Source organism: Neolamprologus brichardi, chromosome 1 (genome assembly GCF_056152115.1).
Source record: "Neolamprologus brichardi isolate AB-2024 chromosome 1, ASM5615211v1, whole genome shotgun sequence".
In the NCBI taxonomy this organism is placed as follows: domain Eukaryota; kingdom Metazoa; phylum Chordata; class Actinopteri; order Cichliformes; family Cichlidae; genus Neolamprologus; species Neolamprologus brichardi.
Genome location: NC_142104.1, coordinates 28139902 through 28151515, shown reverse-complemented (window position 1 = coordinate 28151515; position 11614 = coordinate 28139902). Strand labels below are relative to the sequence as shown.

The following is an 11614-nucleotide window of genomic DNA, read 5'->3' as shown; positions in this document are numbered from 1 at the left end:
GTTGGTTGCAGAAATTATAATTTAAACTTTATCTGAAGAACTTTAATATTTATACCCTGAAACAACCAAGCCTTTTATCACTGATGAGAAAGCCAGTAGGTGGCGCCCTATCATTTGAAATGAAGCTGAAGCTGAAACAACCTGATCTAAATAGTGAACCCGCCTCTGTGGCCCTCCTGTGTGTGCTGTAATGGTTCTGTATTTCCATCATGAACAAAACAAGAAAAAAAAATCAGTATTACATCAAACACATTAAGCTTTGAGCCCAAATCCATTATCACAAATGGCTCTTTTCCACATACAAAGAATCTATTGACCAAACTAGTTCCGCTGCTTGTCTCATATAGGAGAGAATAAGCAGAGGTTTCATTATATTACTATGGATTGCTGCCATCTGTTGCATTGTTTCCAGCCGGTGATGGGACAGGTGTCCCCTGACCACACATGTTTATACAGGCAAATGATTAATAAGCAGACCAGACTGCAAATACTGCGAGACAACCGTCCCACAGGAGGATAACACGTCAATCTCCTTTTAAAGTCTTTGACTGGATGGATCTAAAGTGGAGCCTTGTGGGCACATGACAGTGACATCCTGTATGACGGTACCTGGTATGAAACATATCAGCATTCTCCACTCGCCAAAATCAACGTGCTTCTCTATGAGAAATCAGGTGGATACAAATGTATACATATTATACTTTTCACCCTCCTGCATTAAATGTTACTACTTACTTTTCAGACTAAAGGTTAAAATGTTACAGATTAAATTGTCCGGCCGGTGTAGCTATAACACTGAAATGCTGATTACATAATGTAACACGCGCACCTTTCACATTTTAAGTGCATTCACATACCAGCAGTTTTCATTTTCTGCTTTATGCATGTGTTGATCTTCCACTGATGACCATTGCAGTTAATTAAATGTACAGCAAATAAATTTATTTCATCACTTTGATGCAAAAGTCATATAAGCAATCACTACAGCCACACATGGCTCCTGCTTGTTAGCTGGCATTGCGTGAGCAGGAGGGATGCCTTTGGTTTGCCTTTTTATTTTAGTTAATTTTCCATGAAATAATCTCTCAGATTCAATCTTTGTCATATTATTGTATCATTTACTGTATTAGCCTACGATTTATAATTTACAGCTGTGTGAAAGTGCCGTGTTTTTCCCCCGTTTTATTTGAATGTGATTTATTTTCAAATATAATACGCATCAGAAACAATGAAGTTCTTCAATAAATGTTACTGCTAATTGAACATTTCTGCAACAACTCGGTCTTCACAATCACAGCAAGTGCAGTTTACAGTTTAGAAATGTCCTTGATAGTAGGATATGTTAGTAGGATTTTCCCAACCTGTTATCATGGATGATGTCCCGATGAATCCGACTACCGTGCACAACCCAGAGAGGTCAAGAGGTCAGGGAGAGAGAGCGATGGCAGAAAAGAGGTGCAAAAACTCCCCAAAGAGACACAAAACAACCACAAAGGGATGCACAAGGACTCCACAGAGATACAAACCAACAATAAAGAAGCAAAAAAAGACAACAAGAAGATGAAAAACACCCAATGATACAAAATGACCATGACGAGACATAAAATGGCCAAAAAACAGATGCAACATAATGGCCGAGAGGAACAAATCCATGGCAAAGAGATGTAAAATGCCTTAAAAAAATGATACAAAATAACAATAAAGAGACACAAGAAATAGAAACCTTCAACAAAGAGCTACAAAAGGACCACGAGGACATGAAAAATAACTAGACGGAGCAAAACGTGGCTAAATAGATGCCGCACGTTAACAGAGAGGAGAAGAGAAAACACGCTGCTGTGTCATTTGTAGTTATTTTGTGCCCAGGTTCCCGCTGTCGCATAATCCATCCATTCATATCAGACTCAATGAGCTTTTGCTTAATATTACAGCGGCTGGATAACACTACAGTAAAGCAGCCAATCGTTCCCGCCGTAGTTGTGCTCAGCTCTGCGGGGCTCGTTAGTATTCAGAGGGAATGAGCTTTGCCACGCAGGGCAATTACGTTCACAGAAAATTAACATTCATTGTGTCTCAGTGACATTATGTGAGTATCTTTCTCAGCATCCAGGGACCGAGAGCTGTGTAATCAATATCTATTAGTCCTCCCATCAGAAGAATTAGATTTCACTATTAGATCAGCCTGCTCCCCTGACTCGACGTCAAACATTATAAGTTGACTGGACATGTCATGCACCGATGTAGCTGCCTAATGAAAGAGATCATGTTAAACTCAAATACAATAAGGCGAAATATGAGCCACCTCACGAGGAGTTATTCTGCGCGGAGGCCAGCAGGTGTCAGGCTCGCACCGGTGAAAGAAACCAATGGAGTAAAAGGCTACAGAGCAGAAAGTGGCTTCACATTTTATTCATATGGACATGAGTGCATACAGAAACTGGTAAATTGTGAGTAAATCAAGTCAGAAACTGGCATTTGTTTCTATTTCCCACAGTGTCTTCTCCATATAAAAAAAGACAGTCACGTGGACAAGAAAGGATTTTTTGGTTGTGTCTCACAGATGAATGTCACCACGGAAAACCCTGGCACAGAGAAAGTGATGGATTTGTGTCTAAAATGCACATGAGATTACAAAAAAAGACTTCAGAGCTGGCGTGACGCGACACTCGGTGAAAGGAAAGTCTTTTATTGTTTGATGTGAAACCTGAAGGGCTGCTGAGTTAAGTGCTCGTAATAACAATAATAATGTGCTCTATTCAAACCATAAACATACTCGTAGTTCTGATGAGAGAATTTGGTCAAATTCATGACTTGTGCCCATTTAAAGTGCTTAACCACGTACAGTGTTACAAATCATCTAAACAATAAGTTAAATCGAGTACAGATAAATAACAAACATATGTAAAAATCCAACATATTCAAACAAGCAACATAATCTAAACAATGAGATACATTTTGAACTTAATATCACAAATGTACATTGCACATCGTCACATGATATATATACTGTATGTATATAGTGTTGGGTTTTTTTCTCCTTCTTTTCAGAATAGCTAAAGAGCAGACAGCTTTACTCGGGGACACTCCTTGGTTTGAGCTTTGCAGCTTCACGTCTACAATCCTGTGATTCCCAACATAAACTCTGTGTGTAAGCAAACCCTGATCTCTCTAATACAAGAGTTCAGTTTTATTCGTTTTCTTTTATTATTTTGAGGAGGCGTCAAATCCCTCTCCTCTGAGTCTCGAAGGGTTTGCTCAAGTCAGGTGCTAAAATCAGCAGTGCATCTGTACAGCAGGTTGGTGCTCCTTGGTGGGAGGTGAGAGCTCTTGAGGCGGGCCTGTGTGTTCATATCTATGTATGTGCGTGTGTGTATATATGTGTTGCTTTTTTTTATTATTATTATTTTTTATTTTTTTGGGCTGTGCTGGGGTCAGGTGCTGTGTTGTGCCAGGCACTAGGGAGGCAGCAGCGGGGGTTTGAAGGTGCAGGCTCCGGTGCACTGACGGGGGGTGAGCATCTTGCAGGAGAAATGGTGAAGGGCGTCGTGAGCTTCTGGGGAGGAACGAGTCCATCAGTGAGAACATGCAGCGGAAATGCAGACAATGCGACCTCACAAATTACCAATGACACAATGAAGTGTGAGTTGGATCTATGCCTCCTCTGATCTCGTAAAGAGTAACAATACTCACATATTCAACCCTTATTTTCTTTCTACTTGTTGTAAATGTTCCTCGTGTCCTAACGTGACTTCAGTGTAAGTGACAGGGGGAAAAAAATCCCTTCGCCCCGCCTCCCAAGTCCTATTTACTCTTTGTTTCCACGAATTTGAACTTTCCCACCAAATGTTGTTCAAATTTGAAGAGAATTAATTAACATTTCTGTTAATTAAATGAAACAGTTGGTGGAGCTAACTCCCCGTTCACCGCCATTAAACCACTGCAGAAGAAGACGGAGCAGCAAGGAGACATAATCAAAAAATCAGCAGTAAAACCTCAAAACGTTGGACAACGATGTGAAAAGGAATAGAAAGAAGACAGGAAATAAAGGGCATTTTCCACTCATTTTTTGGAGTTTGCTTGAATTTGGCCACATTCTCTTTATTGCTTTTTGCAAATTGGGCCATAATTTTTATTATCTTCACTGGGTGTTAAAGTCATATGACTTACAAATGCTCTTCCCACCTCATCTTTATTAATAAGCATTTTCCATTGCGTACAAATTCATGCAAAATGCATTTGCAGCTGGGTTTTTTTTTTGTTTGCACTGATTAAGTATACAGACAATCACGTGGATGGAAAGGTTGTAAAAACACAATGTTTCTGTGCTGAGCTGTGGTGGAGGACCAGTAACAAAAAGAGGGAAAATAAGCTGTAAATAAGTGCCAGTTTGGAAGATGGGCACTTTATTTGAGTGCTGCCTGCTGTGGCTTTTTGGTCACTTACACTGAAATCGCTTGAAGAGCCACCAGGAGGAACACAGCGGTGCTTTCAGTGTTTTAATGTGTGCATGTGAGCACTGCCTTGAGACTGTTTTGAAAATTGTAAACCTACCCCTTATTGCTTTTTGTTGTTGTTGTTGTTGGTAATTTAAATATTGTCTATTGATCACTGATCACAGGAGATGTTTAATAAAAAGTTCCACTTGCATATTTAGAATTGGAGGCAAAGATTACACGTATTCCTTCTTGGACCAGATAAAATTACCTTTTAGCTTCTGTTGTATTGCATAACGAGCCTTTCTCTCTTGGTCCAACTCGCTGTACAAAGTGTCTATCGAAAAAAATGAAATGAATACAAAAAATAAATAAATAAAATAAGTAAAAATGTAAACTGCTGTTGGAGGATGTGAGGTGGAGGAGTGTAATGTATGTTGTTTGCCCCTGTGGTATTTAGAGTGACCCCTCTGTGTACTTGAACCCTGTATTTAAACTACTGTAACACTAAACCAATCCTTTAACGGGCGGCATTAGTTGCTGTCTACTGCATGTAACCGATACAGCACTACATAATGGTCTGTCTATTCAATTTTCCAGAGCATGATTTAGGAGAAAATAACCTTTGGTAACAAAACAATGCGGTTTCAATTTCACCTTTTGATATCTAATAATTTACTGAACTGCTGGACACACACAAAAAAAAAAGTATGAAATTTACAGGAAAAAGCCTGGACACAAATTGCCAATATTTCAATATGCAAGTGTCACTTTTCCTTTCTTTTTCTTTTTTCCTTTTTAGTTCAGTGCATAGTTTTTTCCCCCCAGATGGATTACAATGCTTTATGATATTTAAACGTTTTTGTGGCTCCATTTTTCCCCCTCATAAACTTAAAGAGCATTGATCTACATCTGCTTTACAGTCAGAGTCTATGGAGGCGCACAATATATGTGTATATATAGAGAGAGAGAAGGAGAGAGAGACAAACCTCGAACAATCTGCAGCTGCTGGACCATTTCCTCTCTGTAGGACAGCTCACGCTTCATTTGATCCTGAAAATTATCTGAAGAGTACCGAAGGCCACATCAGATGGAAACTCTGACTTTGTGGGGATACATTTAAAGACACAATCCAGGATTCAAAGGAGAAAAAAAGAATAAAAACTCCCTCTCCTGCAAATAGTTTGGCTGTAAAGCACGGCCTGTTTTTAAAAATCCAGACAGAGATGTAAAATGCGTGTCTCTCTCTCTCTGTCTGTGTCACTTTCACTCACAAAAACACGCTCGTGATGCTCCCACCTTTTAAATGCTGGAATTCTCTCTCCAACTTCTTCCTCAGCTCCACTTGTTCCACGAGCTGCTTCTGCAATTCTTCTGCACAAAAACAAAAAAACATCACCAATCACCACAAATCAGCAGCTTTTCCTAAAGAAATAGCACACACACACACACACACACACACACACACACACACACACACACACACACACACACAAAATTCCACTTACAATGATATATTCTTGAATTTTCAGCACATAAAGATTTATGCGAGCCGCACTCTCAGGTGCGTTCACAGCCTCGATAACAACCATTTTCACTGTTTTCCTTTCTCGCTGCCACAGTAATTGCCATGCATTGCCTGGAGGTGGAGACGATAATAATGGAGTCCCAGGGTTTTTCCAAGCGTTGTAAAATAATTAGCTGCCGTGCCTCGGGGTTATGGCTCTGTTCGTTAAAATATTAATAGCCTCTAAACGATTTCCTCTTATAATAATAAGTCAAAACTCCTACATCTTGTGATTAAGTGGTTAACAACTATGGAAACACTTTAGGCCTAAAAAAATTTAAATAAATAAAAATGGAAATGCACATTTGGATTCTGGCACGCCATCTTTAACAGGCTGGGGGTATTTAGCTCTGTTTAAAATGAGGTGGAACTCAATATTTAATGTTCATTTAATAACAAATACTATATTTGAAAATGTTTGCGGTCTTGTTAGATTTAATACAATCTAAACTGCTTAAGCAAAGTCGTTAATATTTAAAATAACACAAATTTAGTCCTGATTAGATGCAGTGACCAGCACAGCTTTTAACACACCCTGTGTGTACTCAAATTTAAAAAAAAAATGGAGTAACAATTACTGGCACTTTATATCACCTCCTTCTCAATTCTAATCCATATCTGGGCTTGAAAAGGGCCTCCTACCTTTAGCCATGTTCTGCAGGTCTCTTTCGTGCACGCTGATGTCGATGCGTAAAGCTCCATCGGCTGCGCACAAATAAGAAAAACTAACAATAAAAACCTGAATAACTGTAACACTGTAAAAAGCTGCTGAATAAAAGCATCGAACCAGCCCGTAGTGGTCAGATGTGGCGATATTAAAAAGTAAAGACGATTTTTAAAACAGCAGATAACAGAATAATTAACGACCTTGTCTGTCCTTCTGCTCCTGGTAGGACATTGCAGTGCGCTGGGTCTGTATTTCAGACACATGGTGAACACCTAGAAGCGAACAAGCCACAAACATTTTCAGGTAAAGGACGAGGAGACGCTCCCGCTCGCATTAATAACCCGGATCGGTAATTACCGTTGGATCTGCGGGGGCTGCTCGATTGTTTGGACCCAAACGTGGAAGGCTCGTTCAGAAGCACGTGACCGTCCTTTTCATGAGCATACACCTGTAAAAGGAACAATCGTCTTTAATAGCGGCACAGCAATTATTGGTCATTTGGTGCACGCAATTTAGGCTCTTTTATTTTTTTTTAAAGAAAATAAAAGGAGTGGCTTGATGTGAAGATGGTGAAAGAAGCGGGGTTATTAAAGTATTTTGATTTTAATTAATATTTCTGCAGATCTGTGCAAATTGGGATACATTGAAAACGGGGGAAAACAGTGTGTGTGTGTGTGTGTGTGTGTGTGTGTGTGTGTGTGTGTGTGTTATTATGTTGTATCTATTAAAAAATGTTGCTGTAACTGAATTCGGGAGAAAATCGTGGGCCTCGACACTTTGCTCAGGCAGTTTCACTGCAGGTGGTCCAAACACTCCCCACTAACCACTCTCACTACTAATATCTATAATAAATAATAAACACATATCTACATCTGGAATTTCCTTTCTCAAAGTCTGAATGAGGCTAATATGTTAATGCACTCTCTAATTCTCTAATCTTATTTTCTACAACTGTGACAATTCAACTCGCCCCAGGGGGATCATTAAAGTTTCATTTAATCTAATCTTACTTCATGAAGAGGGGAGCCATTACGCATCTGTCTGTCCTCATCCGATGACCCAGTGTGAGCGGAGTCCTCCGGTGATGCTGCGACCGCCCCGGGGCTTGAGGCTGCATCGGCCTGCTCCTGACTCTCCTCAGCACCCGAGCACACCCGCTCCGGTACAGGGGAGTCGCGGTGGTCTCCTCCCGGTGATATCTGGATCGGCTCCTCTTCGCCTTGTCCCCGGTTGGACTCCACGTCCACGTCCAGGTCGTCGTCGTCGTCCACCACGCTGTCTCTGTCCGGTGATATCGATCTGTAGCTGGAGCTCTCGCTGATAAAATCCGGGGACAGGTAGCCGGGGCGTATCCCGTAGGAGTCCCGGTTGCCGTACAGTTTGGCAATGGTCTCTGCGTCTTTGACGACGGGTCTAAAGGCGGAGATGTAGCTGATTTTCCTCTGAGAGGTCTCGTCCCCGGACTTGTCCTCGTCATTCCGGGTGGAGGAGGACTGGGAGCTGGGGCAGCGCTCTCCGCCGTCCTGCTGGTGGTGAGGGTGGTGGTTGGTGTCTTTTGGTGTGTTTGCGCCCCTCTCGCTCTGGTCCGACAGGTCGAGTTCGGCCGGCCGGACGCTTAGCAGCTCCGGAGGAGGTTTGGGTGGGGAGCCCGGGTAGGGCGGCATCGGTAGGCCTCCAGCTGCAGGCCAAAACATGGGGAAGGCCGGGTAGATCGGATCCTTTGTGCCGGGCCAAAACACACCGGGGATGTTGTTTTTGTTCGCGTCAGGCACCCCGTCGCTCTTTTTCTGACACAGCCCATAACTAGGGAAGCCGTAGGGGTGGTGAGGGAACAGAGGTGGGGGGATTTTCTGAAGCATGCCAAAGCTCTTGCTGGGCACCGGGATGACCGGGTAACTCCGTTCGCCCCTCGCCAGACTCAGGTTGTTGCTCCCCTGATCCTCGTCGCAGCGCAATGTTTTGTGGGGGATCTCCGGGGAGCTGTTTTGAACCAGGCTGGACGAGGCCTGTGATTTCATGGGCGAGGACATCCCCGAGCCGCTCATGGGCAGAGTCCTCTTTCTGCTCCCCCCGTTGAACATGGCCTTCACATCCTCCCACGCGTGGCAAATATCATCATTGGATTTTTTTTCCGTCAGTTTCAAGTGGCGTCTCCACGAATTGAAGTTGGCCGCGTCCGGCTGCAGATACTTGGACTCTGGGGTGCGGTGGGAGTGGAAAATGAATTTATTGGGAGAGAAATACATGTTGCAAAAGCTGCACTTGATGCACTTCGCTCTGGAGCTGTTGTATCTCGCGGGTATAAAGCTGCCCCTGCAGCCCCACGCGCACTCGTGAGACACGTCAAATGCAAAATTTTCTGGTAGCTTTGGCGGGCTGTGCGCTCCCAGGAAGGACTTGCAGAGCCTCTCGGCCTCCCTTTTGGTGATCATGCCGCAGCGCCTGGAGGAAATGGGCATAGCCCCGGCCCGGCGCAGGAGTTCCAGCTGCACCGGCGTGCACTGCACACAGGTGATGCCCAGAGCCACCCGGCGGTTGTGTATCTCGTTGTAGCTGTAGTTTTTCAGCAAGGTGTTGGAAATCTGCGCCAGACACAGTCTCTCCTTGCCGTCTATGACAAGAGACACGATGGGCACCCCGTACAGGGATGTCTCACTCACTTGGTTCGGTTTGAGAGAGCCGGGGCTGGAAAAGCTCTGCGCGTCCTGCTTTAAACTCGGGGAAGAGCTAGCGTCTCGTCCCGCGTCTCGAAGCTGTCCGGGCATCGACTCCATCCCTGGAAGCCTGTGAGTCAAAGAGAACACAAGACAGTGAACCGGAGGCCCGTAGGTTTGTTTACGCAAGCACAATACGTTTACCGTGTTCTGAATCTTCGCATGACTCAAGTCTGCGAGAAAAAACATGACAGAAAACGAATAAAAATACTTTAAAACGCCTAAATAATAACCATTTAAAAAGCAAATATTAAATATATATTATTTCCGTATTATTATAATCGGCATTGACCAAAAATTATATATATAAAAGTAATTATTACAATTGTGTCATAATTAAAATGAAGCAATAGCAGAGGGCCTTTTAACTGTTTGAAGAATAATAATAATAATAATAATAATAATAATAATAATAATAATAATAATAATACTTTTTTAAGTGAAATGAATTAGACGTATTTATTATTTCAGCATGATTTCCGTGCTCTCTGCCTCCTCTCCTCTCCTGTCCTACAGGCTCCTGCGCGTTGGTGGATCTACTTCTACCACTACTCTTTATCCTGAAATCGGCTCAGCCGTTAAGGGGGAACTACTTAAGGGTCACATAAGAATCTTATAGGTGGATAAGGACAGAAGGAAAATGCAGCCTGAGCTGCGTCAATGCGCTTAGCGGAGAGGAAAAGAACAACTATAAGCCGCTTTCCCGCGAGCTAATTACACAGGTCCAAGCGTGCGTCTTTGCATTGTTAATAAAAGACCAGGCCCATATATAATTAAAGCTTCTGCGCAGATTAGCCGCAGACGACTGCTCGAAATTAGGTTGAAGCGAGCCTATCTCACGTTCCCCTGCGCGTACTTAACTTTCTGCGTCTCTTGTGTCAAAACGCACGCAAACTCCTGCTTTTATTTTGTTACTATTTTGAAGTATTACGAAGCCACTGATACAGCCGAGTTACGGTCAAATCGCGAGAAATTAAATTAAATTAGCTGTTGTAAATTGTTGTTGTAATTTTAGGATGAATTTGGTGATAAGGAAAACAAAAACAGATACATACCTTTCTCTCCTGTAAAAGCAACACACCGTAGGGGAAGTCAGGCTGGGAAATCAATATTAAAAATAAATAAAATGAAAATAAACAGATAAAAATTGAGAGGGTCCAGAGAGGGAGAGAGGATGGAGAAAAGAAGGCGCACTGGCAGTGAAAGCGCTGAGGAGGAGCCTTTATTTCAGTGCATTTCAGGGCAGGCAGCAGCACGCGGGACCTCCATCCTGTCGGAGCAAGGGGAGGTGACTGGCGTGCAGACAGGAAACACATGGCACCTCTCTCTCTCCCCCCTCTCTCTCTGTGTCTTGTCATGCTGGTGTGTAATGGCTCTCTCTCTCTGTATCTCTCTCTCTCTGAGTCTCACCCCCTCTCCTTCTCTGCAGCTCAAACATGATCAGAAACAAAAATATCAATTAGGCCCCTGCTGACCCCAGATGGAAAATCATTTTGGCCCTCAGACTCGTGATTATATATTTATTTATTTGCTATTATATATACATTAAGAAGGAGACATCGTGACATCATCGGAGATATCTGCACAAAGACACCAAAAATAAATGAAAAATATAACGCCGCAGTCGTGACCCTTTTCTGAACCCAGTCAAGGACCCTCTAGGGGGCCTCCACCCGGATCCCATAATGTTGTCGGGTAGGTAATCACCGCTGGTCTTAACAGATCAGGCTCGGTGTGTATTAATGATAAGCTCCGATCCAATCACGCAGATCTTGTATTATTTCCACCGAAGTTGGAGCTCACCGACAAACCGGAGTGGCACAGTGGAGGGCACCAGGAATGACTAAAGGCCCGGGCTCATCAAGTTACACGGCCATCTGTTCGGCTTCCACGCCGGCCACACAAATCAATCCCAGGCTTTGGCGATTAAAAAAAGAAGCAGAAAGGGGCGGGGGGGGGGGGGGGGGGTCAGAAAGGAGGAAATGATTTGAAAGACAGAAAGCAGTGAAAGACGCTTGGACCTGGAAGTGACTGTGTTTAGAGTCTTTGCGTGTAATCTGGAGCGAGCTCATGATGATGATGATGACGCCTCAGGCTGTCACACACACACACACACACACACACACACACACACACACACACACACACACACACACGCACACACACACGGATCCACAGAATACTTGATTTAGTCCTGTAATAACCGGATCGATGGATAATAGTGTCACTGAGA

The 11614-nt window shown here is 43.1% G+C and overlaps 1 protein-coding gene across 6 annotated transcripts; it reads right to left on the bottom strand.

Moving 5' to 3' along the window:
* Positions 1–2399: 2399 nt before the first annotated feature.
* On the bottom strand, positions 2400–10648 carry skor1a (SKI family transcriptional corepressor 1a). Of its 6 annotated transcripts, none has more exons than XM_087844697.1 (9): positions 10437–10648; positions 7678–9451; positions 7025–7115; positions 6868–6939; positions 6643–6705; positions 5733–5807; positions 5423–5497; positions 4705–4770; positions 2400–3553 (listed from the first exon to the last, which is right to left on the bottom strand). In XM_087844697.1, the coding sequence occupies exons 2-9, from the start codon at positions 9439–9441 to the stop codon at positions 3456–3458; spliced, it is 2304 nt and encodes a 767-aa protein (XP_087700823.1). In that variant the 5' UTR covers positions 9442–9451; positions 10437–10648; the 3' UTR covers positions 2400–3455. The 6 variants fall into 6 exon arrangements, with proteins under 6 accessions (XP_087700823.1, XP_035765013.2, XP_087700826.1 ...); XM_035909120.2 differs by having other exon boundaries at positions 2400–3550; XM_087844700.1 differs by having other exon boundaries at positions 5733–5804.
* Between the last annotated feature and the right edge of the window lie 966 nt (positions 10649–11614).

Bases quoted from the DNA above. Each gene is read 5' to 3' on its own strand.
- skor1a (XM_087844695.1), bottom strand. From the start codon at position 9,570: ATGTTTTTTCTCGCAGACTTGAGTCATGCGAAGATTCAGAACACGGTA. The intron at 6,940-7,024 runs GTAATTACCGAT...GTTCGCTTCTAG, and splicing joins CAGCCCCCGCAGATCCAACG to GTGTTCACCATGTGTCTGAA. The intron at 4,771-5,422 runs GTTTGTCTCTCT...TTTTTTCGATAG, and splicing joins GCAGCTGCAGATTGTTCGAG to ACACTTTGTACAGCGAGTTG.